This window comes from Meles meles, chromosome 19, assembly GCF_922984935.1.
Source record: "Meles meles chromosome 19, mMelMel3.1 paternal haplotype, whole genome shotgun sequence".
NCBI lineage: Eukaryota > Metazoa > Chordata > Mammalia > Carnivora > Mustelidae > Meles > Meles meles.
In genome coordinates, this window is record NC_060084.1 from 53,051,932 (window position 1) to 53,079,294 (window position 27,363).

The following is a 27,363-nucleotide window of genomic DNA, read 5'->3' on the forward strand; positions in this document are numbered from 1 at the left end:
ATGTGCTAGAAAAATTAGGTCATAGTTTCAAGTAATTACTGCCTTTGTTTTTAATATAATTTGTGAGTTTATATAATTTAAATTATAATAATGGCTGTGTTTGACAACCAGCTTGCAATATTCTTAAAAATTTAATAATCAGCTTTTTTAAAAAGTTGGTTTGTACAGGTTATTATTATGGATATTACTTAGAAACCAAGATATAGGTGCTAGGGATGTTTATCACTATGGATGTGTCATTGCTTCTAGGCTATTTCAATGAACAGAATATGGAACTAGAATTTTTTTTTCTTTTTTTTAAAGAAACAATACTTTTTTAAAAAAGATTATTTATTTATTTGTTTATTTGACAGAGATCACAAGTAGGCAGAGAGGCAGGTGAAGGGCAGGGGTGGGAAGCAGGCTCCCTGCTGAGCAGAGAGCCCAAGGAAAGACTCAATTCCAGGACCCTGAGATCATGACCTGAGCAGAAGGCAGAGGCTTTAACCCACTGAGCCACCAAGGCACCCCTAGAATGTGTTTTTTTTAAGCCAAGAGTTTGTACCAATATTGCAAATTAAATTTAAACTTTACTTTCTTCTCTTAAATTACTGTATTTTATATTGTTTTTCTTTTTCATTACTATGAAACTCTTTAAAACATAAGTAGTTTCAGAATTACAATACCAACACTGATAGCTTTCTTTGTCTCCCTTAAAACCCTACGGCCAGAGGCCAATGTTCAAAGGTCACTTGAAATAGATATTCTTCCAGAATTGTTCTGTTATCATTGTTTTCATTTGTTTACTAGATCTTGTTTGTGTTCAATTTTAGGGTTTTGCTTTCTTTTTCCCTTCTAGGTTTAAATGACCTTTCTGAACAATAAAATATCAGTATGGTTGGGAAGGTTTTTTTCTTTGACCAGATCTGTGCCACCTGACTACCAGGATATACATGTAAGAGAACCTGGGAACATTAGTATTTATTATGTTCAGTCTCTGTAGTGGAGGCAACAGGGACAATGGTGCTGGGATACCTGTTGAGTCAGAAGCCAGCAGTGTCTGCCCCAAGGTCTTATAGACTGGGGACACATCCCCTCATCCTGCCTTTTCCAGGAATTAATGCAGAAATGAGGGACTCATGGCCCAGAAAGGGAATGGATTCGTCTATGGTCCTCCAGTGAATCAGTGACATAGCTTACGTAATTGGTGTTCAAATCCTGGTCTCTTGCTCTTAAATCAATGCTTTGCTAAAAAAGTGGGGGGAGGTGAGGATTGTTTCTTGAAAAGTGAGACTGACATTTGAACATTTTATCAGTGACTATCAAAGATCATTTTCTAACCTCCTCTGAGGTCACAAAAGTCTGTTTGATGTAGGGCCTTGCCTTAAAGAGCTCAGTCTCAGGTAGATTCTCTTCTAAGACACTTGGTTAGTTTCCCAACAAAAGTGACCTGATCAAACGAGAGTTTGTCTTTCTCATGTAAGGAGATGGACAGAGATAGGCTGTGAGGAGCTAGTGCAGCAATCCCACAAGGCCGTCAAGGACCAGGCTCCCCAAATTGTTCTGCAAGAATGTCCTTCATGCGTGGCATCCATCTTCGTGCTTACCTCATGGCTGCCAAATGGCTGCTCGACCTCTAGCGTCATACCCATATTTCAGGGAAGAAGGAGAAGGAAGTGACAAGGAAGAAGGAAATGAGAATATCAGGAAAGGAAAACTTTCCCAGGAATCCCCAGCTCACTTCCACTAAAACAATGTCATGTGCCCCATCTTAACTACAAAGGAGTCTAGACCAAGTGGTGCTTTAGCTTTCAACATTGCACCCCTAAACAAAGTTGGATTTTTTAGGAACGGAGAGCAGGGTAGGTAGATGTTGTCTGGCTGCACAAAAACAAACAACTCTAGTAGGTGGAGAAAACGGATTCTTTCCTCAAAAAACAACAAATGAAACAACTTAGTAATTCTCAAAGGGGAGAGATCTACCCACTTCTAACTGGGTGGGGAGATCAGGAAAGGCTGCATGCAGGAGACGGCATTGAACTCAGCTCTGAAATTGAAGTAGGATGTGAATGTGGATGGAGTGGAGTTGCAAGAGGAAAAGCTGTGGAAGGGAGAAATCCTGAATGACTGGAAAAGGATGATGAGGGTGAACATTGGAGAAGGCAGCATTTTCCCTTTGGCATGGAAAATGTTGGGAAAGGCACAGGGAGGCAGAAAGCAAGGGTGAGGCAAATTGTGGAGAACCTCATTTACAAAACAAAGAAGTTTGGACCTTTTCTTATCAGCAGTGGGAATTCCTATTCATTTTCGTTTTCCCAAAGGATCTGTTAAGGCTTTTCCACCCTCTCCATCCCTCACAACCCACACAGTAACTCCAGCGTGTCATTCTTTCCCAACCAGCATTCCAGGCTCCTCCCTGGCCACCTGGCTGGAGTCGCTCCAGTCTAGGCCATTTCTCCTGTGTCCTCAGTGGGTTATTCCAAACACCCAGATTGGCCCTGTCCCTCTGAGGTACACAGCCCTTCCATGAATCCCAATTAGCTTTGAGACTCTAAATGAGCTCCTCCCAAGTGGGCTAGGACTAGGAGGGAAAGATCAGAGGAGAGAGAAGGACATGTGGCATTGGGGCCTCACAGAGGTCATAGGGGTGCTGCCTGTCCCTTGATGCTCTTGAACGTCTCATCCCGTGTGATTCCTGCTTTTGAGGGCAAACAGGCTTCCGGAATGACCAGAGACTAAAGCCTGTGTCTTGCTAAGTATACTTTCTGCCCTCCCATCCCCACATCCTCTTTCAGTTACTCATCTTCTCATCTTCTGAACCACACGGCTCTGATGTGAGAGCCAGCTGCGGTGAAGGCCCTAGCCCCTCCTCTTCCTGAGGACCACTGCTGCTGCAGATGGCAGAACCCTTGCCACAGCTGGGTGAGTGGGACCAGTGAGTTCTGGAGGTGCCTAAGGCTCCAGGACGGGGGCGGGCTGGGCTGCGGGGGTATGAGAAGAGAGGACAGAAAGGTGTAGGGTACCAAATAACCAATACAGACTAGATATCTGTGTGCTGGGTCCTGGCAGGGCTGGGAGCGGCTGGGGTGAATAGCAGATTGGGCCAGAGAGCAGAGTTGGGGGTGAGGGTGAGCACTCAGCCAGGGTGGTTGAAGATATGAGAGCATTAGGAGCTGGAAGGCCCAGGGTTAGTCAGGTTGCCCATATCTTCCAGCCACTGTCCACAGGCATGCTTTCCCAGATGTAAACATAAATAGTCCAGAGGACAGCAGTGGGGGAGTCCCTTCAAATTCTTCATCCCCCCAAGTGACCCAAATAAAAAGTTCAAATCAAGGGCTACTGTTTAAGAGAAAATTAGCCCTTTCTTCTTGTAACCTCAAACAAATCCAGTAGAAAAGCATGTGGAAACACTAAGAACTGATTCCTCATTGGAGACCTTGTAGAGTGTGACTATTCTTTATTAACTGACAAAATCACCAAGTGGACAATATATCCTACCTGTTCTACATAGAGTGAGGCAGGCTCAAATATTCTTACCCAGAACATGCCAAAGCAATCTCTGCTTAGGATAAATGCTCAATCAAAGGCAACCTGGGGCTGGGAAGAAAGAAGTCTAGAAAGGTATTCTGTTTATTGAATGGGTAACACTTTACCATATACTCAGCTAGTAACACTGTCAACCTTAGGGCATTCATTTTACATCCATGATAGCAGGATACAGGTTCAGCGAATACCCCTATTTTCCAAACTGGGAAAGAACAAAGAAAAGGAAAGTGACTTGGCCACCAGCATCCAGACAGGAGAAGTTGATCACAGGTGGAGCTAGGAAGGAGCAGAGCCTGAAGGATGGAAGGAAGAGGAAAGTAGGAGCTGAGGTGGGGAAGTCTAGCCTGGGGCTGGCAGTAGGGGACAGGTAAGGAGTCAGAAGCAGTGCAGATCCTCAGAAAGTTCCCTTGCCATTAGTTAGGTCCAGTGTTCACTTTCAGGCCAGGTGAGGAAGAGGATAAAGAGGAACTGGTCCGTGAAGCCTGGCTCCTCTGGGCTTCCAGAAGGTCTTTCCAAAGCTCCTTGGGAATCATGAGTAAGGAAAGGCTGGGTCCTAGAGAAGTGGAGAAAGGAAGTCAGGATGCTTTCTAACTGCTGACCCTCCCTCCCCACAGCACCCACCAGGCTGCTCTATTCCTCTTGCTCTGCGGAGAGGACTCTGCAGTGCAGCTGTTCCTTCCATGGGATCCCCACACCCTCTGTGCAGTGGTGGATGGAAGGTTCTCTTGTGGATGAGAACAACAAAGATGGCAACCTCCAGGTGACTTCCACCATAATTGCCCCCTGGGCCAACAGTACCATCAGCTTGGCGGAGAAGCCAAAAATGAGCACGAAGCTTCTCTGTAAGGGGAAGAACCAAAATGGAACCCATGCTTTGAGCATCCTACTGATACCAAGTGAGGATAGAGGGGGCCCAGTGACTGTGTGAGGAAGAGTGAAATGGGGAGGAAGAAGAACTTTGACTCCAATTCCAAGGCCTCAGGAGAGAAACCTTTCCCAAATGCTCTCTTTTTCCAGGAAAGAGTCCTTCATCTAGCAAGACTTTCCTTAATGGGCTGATCCAGGGCATTGTCTATGGAGCTGTTGCAACTGCATTGATGTTCCTCTGCTTCTCCCCACTCATGTGAGTACTAGGGATAAAATTCTACCTGGCAGGCCCCGAAAGGCTGCCATGGAAAGGGAAAGACAGGACCCTTGCACCCAAGGAGCTTAGAGTCTGGCAAGGGAAGAGGGCAACAAAATGCTCACCACAGTCCAGGGCCATCAGGACAATGCTGAGCCACATACAGTTCCCAAAGACAGAGGTTTTCAGCAAATTTCATAAAGGAGAAAGTAAAGCAGGAAGCGGCAGCCCTGGAGGAGGCAGCAGAATCCCCGGGGTACTGTCTGAAGTGGGCCTGGGGGGGTTGAGTACTCATTTATTTGGTGGAAAGTAGTATATGTGTATCCCAAAGACACATTTGAGGAATTGCCAGTGTCTTTGTGCAATGTCAGGTACATTGAGAGTGATAGGAAATGGCTAAAAATGAAGTTGAAAAGGCTTCTTGATGTTAGTTCATAAAGACTCTTGAAAGTTGGCTAAATGTATTGGCTACAAGCCCAGAATGAGAAGGGCAGAGTTGCCAGAGGTCAGGCCAGAGAGTTTGGCAGGGGGGCCTCTGGCCAGTCCAAGTGTCTTGGACTCAATCCTCAGTTGAGAGCCATGGAACAGTGCTTAAGTGGGAAGGAAAGCTCCTAGGGGAAGGTGTCTGTACAGAAACCAAAGAGCCGGGGCCCAGAGGCATGAAGCCAGGCCGGAAGTTGTTGCCATAGACTACACAGCAGAGAGCCAGGTTTGAGCCAGGCAAGTGATGAGGGGCAGTCAAAGAGATGGGACTTGAGACTGACTGACTATAAGGGGTGATAAGGGAGAGGCCCAAAGCAACAGGGCAAACTGGGGAGCTATTTTTAAAGTGTAATCAGCTGGACTTAAAGACCAATAACAATCCTTTACAGTTTGCAAAGCCCTTTCATAGCTGACCTCATCTGAGCCAGCCAGATAAATAAGGTCTCCCCATCTTACAGGGGATAAAACCAATTCCCAGGGAAGCTGTATGGCTTGCCCTCGATAACAAAACAAGCCAGTGGTGTCACTGAGGCTCTAAACCAGAACTTCTGGTCAAGGCTGGAGCCCATTGGGGGGAAAAATAACCAGAACTAATCGGGGGGGGGGGGGTCACTTCCTTAGAATGAAATCTGTCAGAATGAAGCTGACAAAGGAAGTTGCAGCAGTCAAAGCAGAAAACAACCCTACAGTCAGACCAAGCCAAGAAGCCAAGATGCCTCTGAAGCCTAAAGAGCCAGGAAAATCCACAATCAGCCCATCTTCAGAGAACCAAATATTGGTGGGTATCCATTGTGTCTGGAATCCAATCTACCAGAATGATGGCAATAAGATTCACAAAGAGAGGCACATACAGTGTTTAAAGGAATTATCATCCTCAATCCTACAGGGCATCTAGAATACCAGAATGTGCTGCCAGATCATCTTATAGGTGATGAAAAGAAGAAGGATGAAAATTAAGAGAAATAAAGACTAATTAGAATCAGCAATGTACACACACACACACACCCCGAATCCATATTGAGAAGGGGGTCAAAAGAGCCAACAGTGGTTGTGGCATCAGAGTAGAAACCAAAGGCTTTGGTCTCTTGAGTGTTTGGCAGGCTGTGGTTAACACAGTCTGTAGATGCCACAGGCCCAAGTTAGCCAGAAGTGCTTGAAGACCAGTCCTAAACCAAGGTACTTCTAAAGCAAGGTACTCTCAAAGCCAAGGTACTCTTTCATTTACCTTGGACCCCATATCCTTAGCAGGGCTTGGAAGAGACAGGCCTCACTGTTATTTACCATTTATAAGTCTTTGGGATCAGAAATGCCTGGATGCCCTCCTTACACTCTGCAATAGGAACTGGTGTTCCTTTGTGGATAAACCATGCATCTTAAATTCCAACAAAATGTCCTGCAGTATCTCCTAACCTCCATGTTGGGCAATGCTGGAGTCTCAGAAATGGGTGAGACCTGCACCCTGCCCTCAGAAAGCAATCGGGCTAGTAGAAAGGCAGCCTTACAGTAACAGGGCTGAGATGGGGGTTATGGTTGCCCAGAGGAAGGAGGAACTAACCCTACCTGGGCAAGTCAGACAAAACCTCCCAGAGGAGTCTGAGGAACACTGAGTGGGCTCCTGGTGCTGGGAATGCACATGGAAGACCAGCAGGATAAGACAGGGTTGCAGACTCCAGCCATGAGATTCTGAGAAAAGGTAAAGTCAGTGCTTGCTCCACATTACTATAATTCTGTGCTCAAAGAGAGAGACAGGATAATTTCCTTTTTAAGGTTTGGATACCTCACCTCTAGACCTGTCCCAACATCCTTCTTTCTTTTCCCTGCTCTGTAGCATCCCTTACCCTAAACTTCCAGTAAAAGCAAAATAAACTGGAACTGATGACACCTGTGAAGACTACATGCCTACCTGGAGTCCCCACTGTCCATGGAATTATCACAGTCTACAGAATTCTCAGCAATGCCAGAAACCCTGGAGTCTATGACAATCCCAAAGTCCCTGGAGTCCCCTCAGCTCCCAAAGATCCCTCAAGCCCCACCTGTCCCTCACACTGGTTCTCCATTGAATAGGGTTACTTTGGGACCTGGTCTTAGAACGTTTGAAAGCAAACTCTATGATTTGCTGTTCAGGTTAACTAGAAGAAATATGCTCTGGCCTGGGATGGTGTCAAAGGAAGGGAAAATTAATGTGAGACCATGGTCCACCAAAAAATAGCTTTTGAGCCCCCACTGTATGCCCAGAACCTACTGTATGCTCAGGCTTTAGACCCATCATACATGGATTGAATACCAACTTCAGGGCTTAGTGGCTTTATCTTTGGATAAGACCTTTCACCACTGCCCTGAGAGATACATGGGTGGAGAGTGAGTGAAAGGTGGTGTCCAGAGGTAGAGGTGGAAAAAAGACACTAAGTGAGTCCAAGGGCCTAGAGGGAATCTATACACTGGAGCTTAGATGGAAGGCTGAGTTCCTGAGGTCCCTGAATGCTAAGATAAGGCACTGGAGCTTTATCTGGTATGACCTTAATCCTGATTCCCTTAGAATGTAAGTTCCACAAGAACAGGGATCTTGTCTTGTTTTCTGCTTGTACCAGTGGCACCTAGAATGGTTCCTAAAATATAACAGTCTCTCAAAAATGTTTGTTGAATAATTGAGTGAATGAATGGAGGGGTGGATGGGTGGATTATAAGCTGTTGCAAGGTTTGAAGCAAAGTAGTGGCCAGATTTGCAATGATGTGGATGGAACTAGAAGGTACTAAGTGAAATAAGTCAGTTAGAGAAAGACAAATACCATATGATTTCATTCATATGTGGAATTTAAGAAACAAAACAGATGAACATAGGGGAAGGGAAGGAAAAAATAAAATGAAAGTTGAGAGGGATGCAAATCATAAGAGACTGAACTCTAGCGAACAGTGTTGCTGGAGGGGAGGTTGGTTGGAGAAATGGTAATTGGGTGATGGACATTAAGGAGGACACTTGATGTAATGAGCACTGGGGTTATATGCAACTAATGAATCACTAAATTCTCCCATTGAAACTAAAAAAAAAAAAAAAGTAGTGGCCAGATACATAGTGAAAGATCATTCTAGGAGTAGTTATTGAGGATGTTCTTAGAAGAAGACTGGAGGCAAAGAGATCACTTAGGAGATTAGTGGAGTATTTCTTGGCTAGGCTGAAAGGCAGGCGTACAAGGAATGAGAACAGGAATCTGGCATGAGAATGGGCCATAGCTGTGTACTGTTCCCCTCAGAATGGATGACATTCCCTTCTGGTGCAAGATGCTGGCAATTTTTAGAGGCTGCAAAAAGGGTCATCTCTTCCCTGGGGCATTATTTGTGTGTAAATCCAATAGTTCTCCATCCAGCACTAATGTGATGGTTATCTTGTACGCAAGAGCAGATGTTTATATAAGCCCTCACATGTATGGACACCCTTTTGGCATGCGGTTCACATGTTCCACAGAGACAGGAGCACATGCTTTGTGCCAGATAATGAGGTGAACAAGCCAGACACTGGCCTTGCCTCCATGAAGCTTGTGGTCTACACAGGGTCACAAGGAAATAAATGCAAAATTGCAGCTTAAAATATTGACAAGTGCTAGGAAGAAAAAGGACCTAACACTATGAGAAAATATAAGGGACCAGGGAGGGAACCTAGTTTGGATTAGAGAATTAGAGAAGGCCTCTCTGAGAAAGTGACATTTGTGCTGAGGCCGGAAGGATTATTAGGGGGTCAGCAGATTCTAGGCTCTGGGATAGGAGAAATTTAGTGTCCAAGAGCCCAGAGAGGGGGTCTATACACCCAAGCCCAGATGGAAGGGTGAGATCCTGAGGTGCCAGACCTCTCAGGGTTTCAAAGGTTCTGGTGAAAAGTTTAAGTTTTATCCTCACAGAGAGAGGGTTATTTCCTTGTGTGCTTTGTAATTTCAGAAAGTGGGCTCCTAAGGAGTGGAGAATGCCATCTAGAAGAGAAACGGGAGAGAGGATGGAAACTGGGTTGGGAATAGGTCGGGGATAGGTTTTTGGTTTTTTTGTTTTTTTTTTTTAAGATTTTATTTGACAGAGATCACAAGTAGGCAGAGAGGCAGGCAGAGAGAGAGGGGGAAGCAGGCTCCCCGCCCAGCAGAGAGCCCGATGTGGGGCTGGATCCCAGGACCCTGAGACCATGACCTGAGCAGAAGGCAGAGGCTTAACCCACTGAGCCACCCAGGTGCCCCTGGCGATAGGTTTTGACAGAGAATGGAGAACTGGGTCTTCCTCAGGTGTCTTGGTTCCTTGGTGAAGGAGACCCTACTTGCAAGAAGGAAAAGGGGGTACCAAGATGCCTATGGCCCTGGGGGTCAAGCACTTGGCATTTTGTTTCTGGTGGATGGCTTTCAATCCATCCCATCCCCTGTTTGCCCACAAGTACTGGCTTGAGGAAGGAGTGTCCCTTACAGATTGCCCCACGTCTCCAGGGCCAGCAGGGGTCTAGAACCTCTGGCTCAAGTTAAACGAAACACGGGTAGCTCCAAGCTGCCTCAAGCGCAGGAGACCAACGGTTCTACTTCATGGTTTCTCCCTGTCCCAGCAGCCCCCACGTGCATCCTCAGGCCCTGATTGGCTCTGGAGAGATTCGCGAGTGCTCACTGGTATGCTTGAGGGGCGGGGCTTTGGGGAGCAGCATCCCCACGTGACCTCAGGCCCTTGGGACGTTGGTGAAGCTGGGGACTCACATGCCACCTAGTGAACTGGTTATGAGTGAGCTAATCAGTTAGCTTTCCTCTACCTTAGTCCCTTCCCAGTGAGTCACTCAGAAGTTGTACACATGCTTATTGCACATGTCTGGGTTGTAGGAACCCATTAAATCAGCCAATCAATTCCTCCCTCTGGAAAGTAAGTTCCTGTAAGTAGTAAGTCAGCCAATGGTGAGGTTGGCTAAGTCCGCGTGATGCCCTTAACCAAACTCAAGGAGGACGTTGAGTTGTCAAGGAACTAGCAGAGTGGAGACGTGCTGAGGACAGTCCAGGCTGGAGCTGTGGGCACCCAAGACGAGGGTAAGTCTGGAAAGGGAAATGATTCTTCAGTGGGAAGAGGAAAGAGGTTTCTTGTGGAGACAGCCCATGGCTGCACCAGGCCCTGGAGAAGGGAGAGACTTGGAAGAGATCATAATTTTGAAGTCAGAAGTACCATTACACATGGGCAGTAACACCTGCTCCTTTTACAGATGGGGAAAATGGGGGAAACCAGAGGGGGAACAGCACTTGTCTAAACTTTCCAGCGAGTTACTGGCAAAGCCTTATCTGGAATCACCCCAGAGTTCTCCTTAATCTTTGATTCAAGGTTGTAAATAAATCACTATATTCAGTTAAATTCTGAGAATTCATTTCTAATTAAATTTTTTAATTTCAAAAATAAAAAAAGACCTAATCTAACTGAAAGGAGAACTAGGCTAATCAACTCTCCCCTCTCAGTAACTGAGCAAGCAGATGAAAAAAAATTGGTATGGATATAGAATACCAGCAACTGGGGTGGCTCAGTTGTTTGGCCCAGTTGGCTCAGTTGGTTAAGCATCCGCCTTTAGCTCAGGTCGTGATCCCGGTGTCCTGAGATTGAGCCCCAGGTTGGGATCCTTGCTCCGCAGGGAGCCTGCTTCTCCTTCTCCCTCTGCCTGCCACCCCCTGTGCTTGTGCGCTCTCTCTCTCTCTCTCTCTCTCTCTCTCGTCAAATAAATAAGTAAAATCTTTAAAAAATACCATTAGCCAAATTGACTTAAGTGACATTTATAGACTATCCCATCCAACAATATAGAATACTCATTGTACTCAATAGCTCCTGGAACACTTAGACCATATTCTGAGCTATAAAGTCTCAGCAAACTTAAATGAATTGTAATCATATAAAGTATGTTTTCTGACCCCAGTGGAATTAAACTGGAAACTAATAGTTGGAAAATCATCAAGATATGTGCATATTTTTTTCAGACAAGAAACTTTTTAAGACCCTGGAGGACACAGATCTATTTGATATAGGATCTTTCCTCAAGAATCTCACTCTTGGATAGTTCCCCTGTAGGATATTTGACCAGTTTCCCAAGTACAGCAACAACCGAATGAAGAGGAAGCATATTTGTAGGCTGTACAAGGTGCATGTAGCAGCTCCACAAAGCTGTCAGGGAACCAGGACCCCTATGTAGTTGTTTACAGTATCCTTAGTCTGTGGCTTTGATCTTTATGGTTATCTCATGGTTGCCAAATGGCTGTTCCGCCTCCAGCATCACATCCATATTCCAGGGAAAGAAGTGGAGAAGGAGGAAGAAGGGACGGGTTTTGAAAAAGAAGAAAGCAACAAAGAGAAAGTGGTGCTGATATCAGAAAAATAGACATCTCAAAAGTCTTTGGCAGGTAGCTTCATGGTTTGTATTCTAAGTAGACAAGTCTCTCAGAATATTTGCTTAATAATAAATCTAGCAGGGGTGCCTGGGTGGCTCAGTGGGTTAAAGCCTCTGCCTCTCGCTCAGGTCATGATCCCAGGGTCCTGGGATCGAGCCCCGCGTCGAGCTCTCTGCTTGGCAGGGAGCCTGCTTCCTCCTCTCTCTCTCTCTGCCTGCCTCTCTCCCTACTTGTGATCTCTATCTGTCAAATAAATAAATAAAATCTTTAAAAAAAAATAAATCTAGCAGAGTCCAGAGCTTTTATTTGCATTGCACATGTGGGAGAAAAGAAGAGTACAGTCCTACAGATAGGTGTACAATTTAAGAAAACAGAGATGTCAGTTACAATATTATTGTTATCAGAGCAAGAAGTTATCAAATAAGACAACTGGTCAGAATTCTATTTTATTTGAATATCATTTTCATAAGACATGGAATAATTTCTAATGTCTTTAGAGTCTCATAAGACCACTTTATTTAAATTGTTCTTCCAAGGGTGGATTTGTATCAACAGAGAACAGAACAAGTCAGTAACAGTCATGAATATTCATACAAAACTGTATATTGCAAAGGAGAACATAAATTATATTCTTATAAACATTCTCAGTTTTGTACAATATCAAATCAGATTCCTTGAGTCCTTTTATAACACAAAACAATATCTTTTGATTTATAGCTTCAGGAGGAGTGAACATCTTTTTCAATTCTTTCTAAGACTTGTTTCCTTTCATTATGAAAACTTATTTTTTTAAAACCAGGGTCTGGAATTCCATTAGCTAGCATTATATGCAAAAAGCAGACCCTCAGAGCTCAGTTGTAATGGTAAAGAAAGTAGGGTAAATGCTGAATAGGCTTTTATCCGCACAAGACATTCTTCTTGTACTTGTACTTGTATTGGCCACAACTAAGTCATACGTCACAAACCATTCCTGGATGTAGAGGAGGCAGAGAAAGTTGTTTTTTTGTTGTTGTTTGTTTTATTTTGTTTTGTTTTTAACTGGGGGTTGATCATCTGAACAAATTTGAAATTATAAGGATACACAGGAGGGTGGTTATCAGGTAGGCAATTCTCAGAGTTTGTCTGAGACATTGCCCTAAAAGAGATGAATGGATAGGGATGTTGAAGTGAGTCTAGGAATGGAGGCTTCTTTCTGGTTGTGGAGCTCATGGAAGGCTACCTGACGAGAGTTCATTTGGCCTGGACTTAGAAAGAGGGCTAGGATTGAATGTGGGCAGAGGGGAGAGTTGCAGAAGAAATGTAGTGAAAAGAAGAGTGGCCCAAGTAAACATACAGAGACAGGAATGTATAGACTATATGTGGAAAGGTACTTCTCCCTTTCACAGGCAAAGAATAGCAGAGGCTAGGGAAAGAAGCAGTGGAGATAGGGCAAGTGTGGAGCAAAATCATGGACAGTCTCAAATGGCAAGGCAAAGGAGTTTGGAATTTATCCTGTTGACCTAGAAATGTCTTCTGTTGTTTAAATACTACTTAAATATATTCTGTCCTCTCTACCCGCATGGCCACTATTTCTTCCTCTTGAACTATTTCTTTCTCCTTGATGCAGATCCATAATTATCTTTATGACACCCAAATATGTTCCCCATGGTTCAAAACCTTTGAAAGTGATTTTCATGACTTCCCCCATCGACTTGGGAGAGAGGTCAAACTTATCAGTCTGGCAGTTGAGGTCCTTCAAAGAGGGAAGGACCTGGGGGTGATGACTGAGGAGAAAGAAGAAAGACATGGTACTGGGGCTTCAGAGAGAGTCTCGGAAACACTGCTCTATCTTTGAAACTCCTTAGCATCTGTTCCCATGAAGCTCCTAATTCTCAAGTTGAACAGAATTTAAGAGTGGTTGAAGAGACAAAAGCCCCTAGTAGGCTATGAATTTACCTCATCCTCCACCTCAAGCCTCTTACTGCTGATTCTCTCTTCATCCATTCCAAATCCTGCCCTCCACAACATATGGATGAGGCCCGACTTAGCAGCCGGATATGTCCTGGCCCTTTCTTGTTCCTGAGATCCTGTTGGTGCTGATGTCATTGCCACTGTTATGGTTGGGTAAATAGAATGAGAATCAGGGTGGGAGGTGTCTGAGGAAGTGAAAAAAGAGTAGGGGTGAGGTGGGTATGGGTGGGGAGTGAAAGACAAGGCTGAAGTAAGGTGAAGAGGTAAAGACATAGAGAATTAAGTACTTGATAATTAATAAGTAATAGATGTCTTCCATGTGCATATTCTGTGACTCACAGTGTGTCCCATTTCATCTACCCAAAAACTCCCTGAGGAATTATTGTCCCATTTCACAGATGAGGAAACAGGCCTTGGGAGATTCAGCAACTTGCCACAAGTCATTAGAAATTTCACTATTGGAGTACCCAACTCCTGTGACTCCTATTTCCATTTTAATGCCATGCCCATGCCACTCCAGAACTTCAATGATAAATGTATACACACCTGCTTTCTCAACACCATCATCTGTATGGTGGGTGTTATTAAGTCTCGTCTTAGAGAAGAGAAATAGCATGGTGTTCCAGAACCAAGAGTGTTGAGATCCCTGGTGGTGATGTTTTGGAATACTGGACTTAACATGTGGAAAACCAGGTTCTAGTTGATGCTGTTACTCCTTTCTCTATAACCTGAAGCAGGCCCTTAACCTCTCTGAGCCCCAGTTTCTTACCTGTCTAAGAGACTATAAAAAACCATTATCAGGATGGCTTAAACTGATTTCTATGAAGGCGTTGGGAAATCTATAAACACTTATACAGGTCAGTATTACAACCATAATTTTAGAATGGCATTACTAGAAGTGGCCTCAGCCCCCCTCCATTTTATACATAAGGGACCTGTCACCTGGGAAATGAAGAAAGCAGGGAAAAGAATACTTGTTCAGTGAGAGTCAACAGCTAAGTTACTAAGTTCCCTATAGTATAGGGAACTATGTGCATCTGTAGTTAATATCTCTTAATTCCCACAACATTGCAGCTCTGGTAGTATTGTGCCCATTTTTCTGATTGAGAAACTGAGATTCAGAAATGGAGCTACATGGCCAACTTCGCAAGATAAAATTACTACCAACACTAAGAACAACAGAAAAACCCAGCAGGCTAAATTGGGGTGGTACACTTAGGAGTCCACAAGACCACCCTCAGGTTCAATGATTCACAAGAAAGACTCACAGAACTCAGCAGAACTGTTATACTCTCAGTTGCAATTTATTATAGCAAACAAATGGGGATTAAAATCAGCAGAGGGAAGAGGCATGAAGGACAGGATTTAGGAAAGACTAGGCATGAGCTTTCAGTTGTCTTCTCCCAGTAGAGTTGTGCATACAGTATTTATTTCTCCTAGCAATAATGTTTGGCAATATGCCCAGTGTTGCCAGGCAGGGAATCTCACTCAGCTTTAGAGTCCAGGGCTTTTACTGGGTGCCTGGTCCTATAGGCATGACTGACCTTAGTCTCTAGCTCCTCCAGAGGTCAAGCTGATACCACATATGGCCCAAGGTCCCCACCATAAATCACTTTGTTCATATAGACTATCTGGCATGACCCATGGCCCTAGGTAAATAGACAGTCTTATCAGGAGGACATCCAAGGGCTTAGAGGTTACCTCCCTAGAGCTGGGAAAGGGTCAAACCTTTCTAGGGTAAGGTTAATGCTTTAATGCACAAGTGGGATACTGGAGGACACTAAGTTAGTCAGTTTTTCAACTTAAATCCCTCCCCACAGGGTTACTTTCTCATGTTTTGGTGGAACTCAAGAAGATACAAGTGGAAGATGTGTAATCCTTTGAATATTTGAACTTCCCAAGGAATCCCCAAGCAATTCTGTGCCCATGGCCTACTGGCTCAATAAAAATATGAGGTCTCATGTAGCTATAAATCGACCCAGTGCTACCATAGATAATAACACCAAGGGCAGATTCCCCACTATTTAAAATCTTGAAGAACAAGACTGTACCCTGCTGATCCACAATGTACTTAAAAGGGACACCATGACATACTTATTCTGTGCAGATCTAGAACACGAGAGTCCTTCCTGTAGAGGATATCAAACTCACCATATCAGATGACAATCTCATTCAAATGGGTGGTTTGTAAAGGAGGAACTCCAAGAAGATGTTCTGGTAATTGTTTGGTTTTTACTTCATAGAGCTTTATAAAATCCTAGGTATTTCATTTTTACAATAATACAATGATATGGTACAATTGATAACTTTATTTTTCCAAATAGAAATGCAAAGAGGGGGGAAGTGACTTGCCCCACACCATCCAGCAAGTAAGAGGTGGATGGGGAAGCGATCACAGATCTGCTGGAAAGGGACAGAGCCTGAGGGGAGAGTTGGATTGGGAGGGAAGATGCACTTGTAGGAACTGACCCTAGGAGGTGTGGGCTGGGGGACAGGTAAGGAAGCAGAGGCAATGTAGATCTCAGAAAATTCTCTCACCCTTAGGCTTGAGAGTCCAGGGTTCAGGTTCAAGCTCTGCCTCCTTAAAGAAGTCTCCTCAGTTTGCTCACCCAGTGCAGGGAAGGGAAATATCCATGTGAAAATATATCCAACAGTAACAGTATCAGGTTCCATGAGGTTATCAGAGTGGGGAGGGGGTACCAGGTGAACTTATGGGTGAGAAAATGCTTTGTAACCTGGAGACACTGTGGATCATTGAAGTATCCATGAGGATCTCTCGTTTCAGTCCAATCTGTCTTTCCCTTCAGGGCAGACCCAGAAACCAGAGCTCCACATCCTAGAGATTCTCGTGGCTGGGGATCCTATGACCTTGACTTGTACCATTAAAGGCACCGAAAAGAAAACAAAGCCCCTTTCATTTCCTGGAATTGGTCCACCATGTTCACCAGCACAGATGGCTCCAGCAACTCCTCCTCCTACTGCTGTATCTCACCCTGAAGCCCCAGGATTATAACACCACCCTCAGACGTCATTTGAATTTCTCCCCAGCTATGTTCTCTGGAAGTGCCACGGTTGCATTCCAAGTGGTCTGTGAGTGCTGGTGGGCAAAGGAAGATCCAGAGTCTGGGAGAAGTGGTAGGCTCAGGAGAAATTCCTGAGACCTGGGGCAGGGTTCGGTGGGAGGATTCTGGCAAGCTGTCACATCTTTACCAGGCTTCAGTGGCTGAAAGACCAGAGGTAAGAGCTGAACAAGAATCAGACACAGGTGAGGAAGAGGATGAAGGGAAACTGGTCTGAGAAGCCCGGCTTCTCTGGGCTTCCAGAAGGCTTTTCTGAAGCTCCTTGGGAATCAGGAATAAGGAATAGAAATAAGGAAAAGGAGAAGGTGGAGAAAGGAAGTCAGGATGCCTTGGTGACTGCTGACCCTCTCTCCCCATAGCACCCACAAGGCTGCTTAATTCCTCTTGTTCCTTGGAGAAGACTCTGCAGTGTAGCTGTTCCTTCCATGGGCTCCCCACACCCTCTATGCAGTGGTTGTTGGAAGGTGTTCCTGTGAGTGTCAACAACACAAATAGCATCTTCAAGGTGACTTCCACGGTAATTGGTGCTTGGAACAACAGCACCATTAGCCTCACTGGGGAGCCAGATTTACTCATGAATCTCCGCTGTGAGGGGAAGAACCAATATGGAATCCATGCTTCACGTGTCTTCCTCCTACCAGGTCGGTACACAGGGGTCTACTGACTGGGCTAGAACACCACCGGGGGATCAAAATGAGGATGGGTGCAGGGCCAGAGGAAAGAGTGGTAGCTCACTCTTCACAGCTTTAGGAGAAACCCACCACTCTCACTTCCCTCTGATTCCAGATAAGCATTCAGGTTCCAGTGTGTTCGTGAAAGGGCTGACCCAGGGCATTGTATATGGATCCCTCATCTCCGCACTGTTCTTCTTCTTCCTTGTCCTCCTCACGTGAGTATCAGGTTAAAATTCATCATCAAGCCTTTTCCAACATTTACTACATTTATTTATGTTCTTTATTTCCTTCATTATAATCCTTCCAATCTGTTCTTCTTTGCCCCCTTAACATGGTCTCTTATATCATTTAATTTAGCCACTCTTCTCCCAATATGTGAGTGTAAGGCTATCAGTTTCCCTCTAAGCACGACTTTAGTTGCCTCTCACAAACTTTGGTATAAAATATTTTAGTATCTCTTGGTTAAAATAGTTCTAATTTCCATTTTGATTTTTGACCCAGGAGAGTTTTTCTTAGACATACCAATGTATTCTAATGATCCTATTTTCTTTATTTCTAGCTTAAATCCAATAAGTGGATTTAATACTATAAATTATTTCAATTCTGTATTTTCTTTTGGCAAAATTTTTGTGTAGTTTTTATAAATATTCCACACAGGCTTAAAAAGAATGTGTATTCTACATTTGATGAAGACAGTTTTCAACAGATACATAGGCTTTTTTTTTTTCAGATACATAGGCTTTAAAGCAAGTTCATCTTTTCTAGTTGTATTGTGATTTCTGCTCAGTGCCCTTCTCTGCACTTCACCTCCCATCCCTGCTCCCCTCTCTCACCAGGCTGACATTCCCTCATCATTAAGGGCTCAGCTCATAGCCTTTCCATCATGTGTTCCAGGAAACCTTCCCTGGCACTGGCTGGGTGCCTTTTCAGGGCCCCCACAGCCATCTGGGCTTTTGGATAGTATTAGTGCTAATGGTTCTACTCTGATGTGACTAAGTGTGGGTATCTGTTTTGTTTGTTTGCTGTTAGGTACATCTGCTTTGCCTCTTTCATCTGTGCCCTCGTGTCTGTTTCCTCCATCATTTCCTTTCACTGTGGACTTCTCATTTAATATTCTCAGATTTTCTTTTTTCCTCTGTTTGTCCTTTTGCCCTATGTCTTGCATTTTCCAGGGATATAGACAAGTATGCAAGTGCTAGGTTAAAGGTCCATATAAGGGAGATACTAAGGGGACCCCACCCTTCAGAATCTCCATCCTTGTAGGGGAGGGTGGCATCCATACTGCCTAGAAATCCTCCCACACAGGACACCTGGGTGGTTCAGTCAATTAAGTGTCTGATTCTTGATTTCAGCTCAGGTCATGATCTCAGGGTCCAGGAATCAAGCCCCACATCAGCTCCTTGCTGAATGGGGAGTCTGCTTCCTTCCCTCTCCCTCTGCCCCTCCTCCCCACTCTCTCTCTCAATAAATAAATCTTAAAAAAAAAAAAAGGAAATCCTCCCACACACACCCCCGAGAACCTTCCCCAAGGTGACGCCTTATCAGTATTACAGATGCTTTCTTTCCTTCCCCTCTTATCTCCTTCCCCTTACTCGGCAACAAGTTTTACCTACTTCACAGGAAAAAAGCAACTCCCCAACACCTACAGAGTTACTGCCACTGGCATTGGTGATTTACTTCTTGCCTTTTTCAGAGAAAGAGGCATCCCTCTTCCTGTCCAAGGTTAGCCTCACCTCCTTTGCCTGGGAATCCATCTCCTCCACACTCCATTAATCATCCCTTCTGTCTCCTAAATTTTCAGTCATTCTTTCTTCCCCAGTTCTATCTCTGAAGGGTATAAACGTGCCCAAATCTCTCCTACCTCAGCCCCACAAGCACCCTCTATGTACCAACCAATTTTTTTTGAGAGAAGAGCTTACACCCACTGCCTGATTCTCATCACCCTTACATTCGTCAGTCCCCTACAATCTGCTCTCCAGCACCACGCCATTGAAATGGCACTGTCTAAAGCAGTCAGTTATCCTTATTCTCAGAATTATTCTCAAAATCCAATGGCAGATGTTCTATATTTTTCTTGTTCACTTTAGGTAGCATTTATGATTCTGGTGGGTGGGGTGAGGCCCTCCTACCCATGGGTTGTTTTTTTTCACAGTGAAGGAGGATGGTGAGGCCATCTGCTGAAAGATGTGGGTGGGAGCAGGGGTGAGGGGAAGGGATCAAGAAAAGTGGTGATGGTGATGAGGTGATTGGAATAGCCACTGAGGAGAATGAGTGGGATCCACATGAAGACAAGGAAGATAATTGGTGACTAGCAGCAAAGGTCCAATGGTGACTGGAGATTGTTCAATATTAGCAGCAACAATGTCATTGCTGTGTGATGTTTTCTCCCAGTCGTGGTCATTGGAAGAGAAAGAGTGAAGGGTGGCATTGATCTAGATTTGGGAATTTGCAGACAGGATGCCATGGAAGGATGATGGGGCAGAACACCAGAGAGATATGAAAGCTGGAGGGAAAGAGCACTTTGAGGGGGTAGCTATTGTTCCCGGTGAGGCAGGGAAAAAAGGAAGAGAAACCAAGGTGCTAGAGAATGTGGTGTCTTGGATCTGAAGCCTCCATCTGTGAGATCAGGAACAGAAACCGAAGACTGAAAGAGAGCATAAGGAAGCTGAATAGGACAGAATGAGGCACAGCATAGAGTATTGGGATTTAAACTGTCATAGGTGGAAAAGTTTTGGGGAATAATGCATAAGGGATAATGGCTAAAGGAGATAAGTCACATTAGTTAGGACTCTTCCAGTTGTGAGCAATAAGAGCTGAATTCAGCAAGCTCAAAGAAAAAGGGAACAGTTATGGCTATTTGTTGCTATATTATAGTCCCATAAACTTAGTGACTTTAAACAATGGTCTATCACTTTAAACTTTAAACATTTTAGTATACTGCACAATTTCATGGATCAGGAATTTGAGTAGGGCCCAACTGAATGATTCTTCAGGTTCCTATGGTATCCACTGAGGTCACTTGGCGGTATTTAGCTAGTTGCTAGGCTGGGGCAGAGGGTCCAAGACGCCTTCACTCACATGCCTGGCATTTTGCTGTGGAGAGCCGAGGACGGGGCTCACCTGGGCCCCTCTTGCTTTCCATGCAGTGTTAGAGCCTCGTCTGTCATGGTCCCTTCCAAGGCCAAGTTGCCAGTCCTTTTAAGGCTAGGCCTGGAATTGATAGAATGTCACTTCCATCATATTCTCTCAGAACAAGTCACAGACTAGCCAAGATTCAAGGGGAAGGGAAATAGACCCCGTTTCTCCACGGGAGGAGTGCCAGAAATTTGCAGCCATCTGTACATAATCTGCTACAGGAACATATTGACCATCTGTTAAGTCTAAGACTTCAACAACAGAGATTTATTTTCTCATAGTTCTGGAGGCTGGAAGCCCAAGATCCAAGTGTCAGCAGGATTGGTTTCTCTTAAGACTCCTTGGCTTTGCACACGGCCACCCTCTTACCACTTCACACGATCATCCCTATACGCACACACACTTGGTGTCTGTCCCTCTTCTCCTTTTTTTTTTTTAAGATTTTTATTTATTTTAATATTTTTAAAAAGATTTTATTTATTTATTTGACAGATCACAAGTAGGCAGAGAGGCAGGCAGAGAGAGAGATGGGAGGAAGCAGGCTCCCCACTGAGCAGAGAGCCTGATGCGGGACTTGATCCCAGGACTCTGGGATCATGACCAGAGCCAAAGGCAGAGGCTTTAACCCACTGAGCCACCCAGGCGCCCCAGATTTTTATTTATTTTAGAGAGAGGGCAAGAGAAAATGAGTTGGGGGAGGACCTGAGGGAGAAGGACAAGCAGACACTGTGCTGAGTACAGAGCCCAGTGCAGAGCTCCATCCCACAACCCTGAGATCATGACCTCAGCCAACATCCAGAGTCTGCCACTTACCAACTAAGCCACCCAGGCACCTGTCCCTCTTCTTACAAGGACACAAGTCATATTGGATTAGGACCCACCTAAAAGCCTCAATTTAACTTAATCCCCTCATTGAAGGTCCTATCCAAGTACAGTCACGTGGATTAGGGTCCATCCGTATAACCTCATTTTACCTTAATTACCTTTTTAAAGGTCCTTTCTTCAAAAACAGTTACGTTCTGAGGAATGTTGGGATGAATTGGGTGGGATGAGGAAGACACAATTCAGCCCCTAACAGGGAATATCTATACTTCAGACATGACTGGATCTAGGTATGCAAATGACATTATTAAGGGTCTACTGTCCCCGTGCCTTTGCTCTGCTTCCTTCTGTGTGTACTTGACCCCTGGAGGTTCTCTCCGCCTAGTGGCAGGATGGCCAGGAGCAGCCACACGATTGTATCCTATCGCAGCAACTCTAGCTGAGACAGGACTTGTCTTCCTCTTGAGGGTGTATCAGTCCAGAGAAGACTCTGATTGTCCCTGCTTAAGTCACAGGGCCATCCTCGACTAATGTCCAGGTGCGTGAGGTACTTTGGTGGGCCAGTCCTAAACTTGCCTACTGTGCCATTCCAGTCCCATAGAAACTGTAACAAAAGCTCCCACATGTGCTTCCGCCTCCTACTTCCCTGACCAACCCTGGAGCTTCCCTGTGTGGGCCTGTGTGGCATGGTGTGCCCCTCTTGTGAACTTTGAGATTTTTTTTAAAAAGATTTTATTTATTTATTTGTCAGGGAGAGAGAGAGCACACACAAGCAAGAGGAGAGATAGAGGGAGAGGAAGAAGCAGACGCCCTGCTAAGCAGGGAGCCCAACACAGGGCTTGATCCCAGGGCCCTGGGATCATGATCCGAGCCAAAGGCAGAGGCTTAACCAACTGAGCCACCCAGGTGCCCCACCTCTTGGGAACTTTGAATAACAAACTGTCTATTCAATGGCAGCCATTCCCCAATCTGTTAGCTTCATCACAGCTGAATACAGACAAAAATCCCATGTGCATTCTCACTCCTGGGGAAGAACCAGACTGGGCAAAGCAGGGGGACCCATGAGCAGGGCAGTTGCAGTTGCCAGGGCAAGAAAGGAAGGGAACCAATTATGTAACCAACGATACATCTACACAACAGAGCACCACGCAACTGTGAAAAAGACTAAGGAGGCTGTCAATGTACCAATATGCACAGATACAGTGGAAATAGTAAAAGAAAAAAGGTGCAAAAAAATTAGTCTAGAAAAAAAATCATGTACATATTGAGACATCACAGGGCTGGGAGAGAAGCTGAGGAAAGGCACCACCGTGAAGGGACTGGGTTGGGGAGGGCTGGGACTTTGTCGTGGGGGTGCTGGGGAGCCATGGGATGGCTGGGAACAGGGAAGACGCAGCTCAGCTCTGGGGCAGGAGACTGGAAAAGAAGCTAGGAAGAAGATCCAGGCCAAGAGAGTAGGGATTTGTATGCCTGTTTGAGGAGGAGAGGGAGTTGCTGGTCACAGAACAAGCAAATGGAGGGAAAGGGTCTTCTGACCCCCAGCCCAGGGCTCCTTCTGGGAACAAGGAGGGGACGGGGAGACTGAGCACAGTATTAACCACAGGGCTCATTACTTCAGAATGAAGATGCTTCAATGGTGGGAGGACAGTTACATTTCCAAGGCTAAAGAGGCCCCAATTATCCAGATACCAGCGTTGCTGGAAGAGCCAGAAACCGCCATGAAGTCTGAAGCCAAAAGCACTGAGCATCAGTTGGAGGTAAGTCCCTGGGCTAGGACAGACACCAGACAGACTGCTGCCCAGCCGAGGCCAGCTGGCCTCCACATGCTGCCTGAACTCACCCACTGCCTGTTGACACCACCAGGGAACACTCTTTAGAAACAAAGGTTGTCCGGGACCCCTAGACCTGCAAATCCAACCCCTCAGGGTCAGAGCCCAGAGGTTCTGCACTGCCAGCAATGTCTCGGACTCATGCCGATACGTGGCCACTGGCAGGACGGCGCCTTACCCGAGTGTCTGTCTGGTGCCTCAAGCCGAGTCCCCTTCCAGCAGCAGAGTCCCCTTTGCTGTGGATGGTGAAGAACCTGAGGGCCTCCTGGCCCAGCCCCTGCCCCAGGTGGGAAGGCAGACTTGGCCACAAGTGGCTGCTGCCCTTCTAGGAGTAAACAGAAAATACTAGGGCGTGGGCCTTATTATTATTAGTCTCCTCAAGGCTGCCATAACAAAGTGCCCCAGACTCAGGAACAGCAGGCATTTTCACAGATCCGGAGGCCAGAAAACCAAGATCAAGGTGTCCGCAGGGCTGGTTCCTTGTGAGCGCTCTCCTCGGCTTACCGACGCCACCTTATGTGGCCTTCCCTGTGCACGTGTCTGTGTCCTAATCTCTTTATGTGAGGACACAGGTCAAAATGGATTATAGCCCACCCTAATGGCCTCAGTTTAATTTAATCATCCCTTTAAAGGTCCCGTCTCCAAATAAAGTCAGTACCAGGTACTGCAGGTGAGGGCTTCAGCATATGAATTGTAGGGGAAGGGGCTTACAAGGGGGAGGGCACGGTTTAGCTGGTGACACAGGCATCAAGGAGTTAGTCATAGCCTTCTATTGGTGGGGACCCAGAGAGGGGAAGGGCTTGGCCAAGGCAGAAGAATGACAGGATCTTGTTCTCCCACAGTCTAGCACTCTTGAGCCAGAAGGACTGACCACAGTCAAGAAAGCTCCCAGACGGATCAAGACAGACGCGTGGCTCTCAGATGCCTAGATCCACCAGCCCGGTCAGACTTCCAGACCTACAGAGCAGGAGCAGTATCTCCATCCAGAGACTCTAAGACCAGAAGCCAGCGCCAGGAGCTCACGCATTCACCCCACAGGGACTCCCATGAGCCGGACCTGTTTGTCAGTCCCCTCCCCAACCAAGGACCTGCCTGCTCTCTGCCCTTGAGCAACGTGGTCTGGGCAGGCCTGCCAACGCGCAGGACCACAGGTGACATACCCGGGACCCTGGGGGGAGACAGCACCAGCAGATGGGCTAACGCTATTCTTCACACGGGCACTGTGACCCAGAGTGACAGTGACCCTCCTGCAGCTTCAGGCACTGCCAAGCAAAGCTAACCTCCGCACGCTGCAGAGGGAAACTGAGACCTGTGGAAGGTAAGCACTTGAAACACCAATGAAGCCCCAGAGGTCTCTCTGCAGGGATACTCACAGGGCCCCCCCTCCACACCCCCACATTGCAAATAGGGAAACAGAGGCTCACAGTGCCTCGGGCCACACAGCAAGACTGCACAGCCCAGGACCCCCCATCCCCATCCCAGGACCCTTGCTCCCTGGAGCAGTTTGTCCCTGTCCCCTGGAGATTTTCTCCTGAGCTTATAAGACTATAGTGAGGAGGCTGCAAACTCAAAAGCCCACAGGGGCCGGGCAGGTAACAAAATGAGTGCCCCTGGTCCATATGGGAACCAAGTGGTCCTGAGAGCAGGTGCCCCACCTGAAGGGGGCAGCAGAGAACTCAGATCCGACTCTTACCTGTCCCCTCCTCCAGCAAGAATGAGAGCTGCTGGCTCTTCTGGTTTCTGTTTTACCTGTTTATCTATTTATTTGTTTTCAGAAGAATCCAGACATCTAGATTCCGGTGTGAACTTTCTGTATTCGAACTGTTAGTTACTGTTTTTAAAAAGCAGCATGGGCCCCCGAAAAGCCATATGTGGACCTATCGTTTGCAAAGTCTGGTCAGAACCATAGCTGTGGAAGAGACACCTTTCCCCTAAACACACCTCCTGCCCAAAGGTGTTGTTATTCAGAATGCAAATGCCTTGCCCAGTGGAAACAGAATCCCCAGACCCTGGGCAGAGGCTTGGGTCTGGAAGGATAAGGAAGAATTATTTAGACAGAGGACATTCCAGGAATTCATTATAGGTGTTGCCACAAACAGCTGTGGTGTCCCCATGTGGCAGGCCTTGGGTTGGGGACACCGATGAGTGAGGTTCATGTCCTGCATGCAAGGCCCTCCGGGGTCTGGTCGTGGCCTGCAGGGTCAAGGCTGCAGACAGGGGGCATCAGGGAGGGGCAGGGGCCAGTACTGTGAAGAGAGAGCATGACTGGGAGAACTGGGAGTGGGAGCATCTGGGCAGACATGCTGGGAGCCAGGAAGCCACAGGATGGAAAAGGGGAGACCTGGCATGCTCCAGGGAGGGCAGCACCGCAGGGGGCAACCGCAGGAAGGAATGAGCCAGTCAGGGCACCCCAGGCCGGCCAGAGGAAGCTGCCCGCTCTTGGGCCTCAGTCATCATCCAGCCGGCTCTCAGAAGCAAGAGGGACTGATGCCTGAAGGACACACAGGGCAGGGACAGCACCCTGGAGCTCAGCTTCGGAGGCCCAGCAGCCTGCCAGTTACCGACTCGTGGACGCCGGGATACCTAGCTCAGGAAAAAAAAACAAACATGCTGTCCCCTGGGTGGGTGTCAGGGAGCCAGCAGCAGCTCCACAAATGAAGATGAGGTTGGAAAGTGGATCTTTGACCAAGGAGCAGCTGCCCTGTGGGGTCTCTGGTTCACCGCTCACCCCTCCTCATCACTCTCTGCGTCCGATACCACCCCTCTCTCACCCACTCCCTCTGTTCCTCATCTAATACATGTTTTCCCAGGGCCCCCAAGTGCCACACTCATGCTGAGCCCTGCGGGGGACACCGGCATGGGTCCCTCCCAGTGCAGGTGCCTTGGGGGGAGGGGACTGTGAGTGGGGGACCACTGAGGTTCAGAGATGGGTGCCTAAGCTGCTTTATCCATCAGAGGAGGATGCTTCTGTCCCCATCTGGCCTGAGGTGACTACTCACTCCCCAGGACAAACCTCCGGTCTCTGATTGTGATATGACAGTCACTCATGTCACTGGGCAAATCTTGCTATTTCCTCACTCCACCTGGAGAGGAGATCATGGGGGAGGTGGGCTTTATAAATAGCCCTCCCCCATTCCTTCAGGAGATGACAGGCACAACCACGCCGATGGCACTGGCCAGCGCCCAGCGCCCTCCGAGCCCTCAGGCCTTCTTCATGCACAGAGCCCAGCAGCACTGTACAGCGGGTCTGGTGGTCATGCGCATTTTACAGAGGAGGAAACTGAGGCCCAGAGAGCTTCAGAAACCTCCCTATGGGGGCGGGTGAGGGGTGGGAGGGGGGAGAAACCTCCCCAAGGTCATACCTCAACTTTATGAGACAGGAGCTGGTCCCACAAGGGACCAGCTTTTCCCACAAGGAAGCTGACATTCAGAAAGGGGAGGGTCCTTCCCACCTGCTCCAGCACTTCTGCCCTCTCCTGCCCACTCCTGGGAGCCCCGTCCATCAGCATGACTTCTGCTGATCACGGGAGACCTGAAGGCTGCAGTTCATGCTGGGGAAGGAATGTCTCTGGGAGCAAGTCCCTACTCCCCACCCATCTCACTCTCATTCAACAGCCCCCATCTGGTTCCCTTCTTAGGTAAGCCTTTTTGTGCCTGCACCTTGCTAGGTTTGGAGGATGGTGGAGGACAGGGCTGCCACTGTCCCTTCCTCTCCAGGTTAGGGATCCTCACTCATCACTGCAGTGGGGCTGCGGGCGCATGAACCTTTGTGGCCGGCCACGCGGTACCGGTGATGGGATCCCGGCACCGCCCTGAGTGTGGGCTGATCATGCACCCCGTTTCCAGCTTCATCTGCAGAATGGGAGCATTACATCATGTGTTACTGTGAGCTGGGAATGTGTTCATGGCTGCCTGGCACCGAGCAGGGCACTGGGGCCACCAGAATGGCAGCTCATGTTTGTTGAGCTCTGTGTGTGCACCAGGTCCTGTTCTCAGCACGTTAAGACCCGTTTGTATCCATCAGCTTTCAACCCGAGAAACAGAACCAGTAGCCGACCCGTATTAGATTCAGTGCACAGAATTGGCTTATGTGACTGTGGGGCTAGGCAGGTCTGACGTCCTTCGGGCAGGCAGTTGTCAGGCAGGCAGGAGACTCTCAGGCACGGGATCTCTTGTCCCCAAGCAGAATTTCTTCTCCTGGGAATCCTCCGTTCTGCTCTAAAGGCCTTTCAACCGACTGAGTCAAGCCCACCCAGATAATTGAGAATTATCTCAACTGATTAGAGATGTCAGCCACATGTACAAAATCCCTTCAGGGCAACAGTAGCTGGCGGTTGACTGATGGGGGACTCTGGTCCAGCCAAGTTCATGGAT

The 27,363-nt window shown here is 46.9% G+C and overlaps 2 protein-coding genes across 2 annotated transcripts; both read left to right on the forward strand.

The window, feature by feature from the left end:
* The first annotated feature begins 2,876 nt into the window (after positions 1 to 2,876).
* On the forward strand, positions 2,877 to 8,388 carry SIGLECL1 (SIGLEC family like 1). Its single transcript, XM_045986772.1, has 5 exons — positions 2,877 to 2,901; positions 4,140 to 4,421; positions 4,543 to 4,648; positions 5,753 to 5,909; positions 8,380 to 8,388. Exons 1-5 carry the CDS (start codon positions 2,877 to 2,879, stop codon positions 8,386 to 8,388), a joined length of 579 nt encoding a protein of 192 aa, XP_045842728.1.
* Positions 8,389 to 16,450: 8,062 nt separating this feature from the next.
* Positions 16,451 to 26,314, forward strand: LOC123930556. Its single transcript, XM_045986773.1, has 6 exons — positions 16,451 to 16,539; positions 16,889 to 17,170; positions 17,316 to 17,418; positions 22,779 to 22,917; positions 23,024 to 23,275; positions 26,132 to 26,314. The coding sequence occupies exons 1-6, from the start codon at positions 16,500 to 16,502 to the stop codon at positions 26,312 to 26,314; spliced, it is 999 nt and encodes a 332-aa protein (XP_045842729.1). The 5' UTR covers positions 16,451 to 16,499.
* Positions 26,315 to 27,363: the final 1,049 nt, after the last annotated feature.

Excerpts from the sequence above, each read along its gene's own strand:
- SIGLECL1 (XM_045986772.1), top strand. The coding sequence starts at position 2,877 with ATGGCAGAACCCTTGCCACAGCTGG. Across the intron at positions 4,422-4,542 it reads GAGCATCCTACTGATACCAA|GAAAGAGTCCTTCATCTAGC; the intron begins GTGAGGATAGAG and ends CTCTTTTTCCAG. Across the intron at positions 4,649-5,752 it reads CTCTGCTTCTCCCCACTCAT|AATGAAATCTGTCAGAATGA; the intron begins GTGAGTACTAGG and ends TCACTTCCTTAG.
- LOC123930556 (XM_045986773.1), top strand. The coding sequence starts at position 16,500 with ATGTTCTCTGGAAGTGCCACGGTTGCATTCCAAGTGGTCT. Across the intron at positions 22,918-23,023 it reads GCACTGAGCATCAGTTGGAG|GGAACACTCTTTAGAAACAA; the intron begins GTAAGTCCCTGG and ends TGACACCACCAG. Across the intron at positions 23,276-26,131 it reads TGGCCCAGCCCCTGCCCCAG|GAGATGACAGGCACAACCAC; the intron begins GTGGGAAGGCAG and ends CCATTCCTTCAG.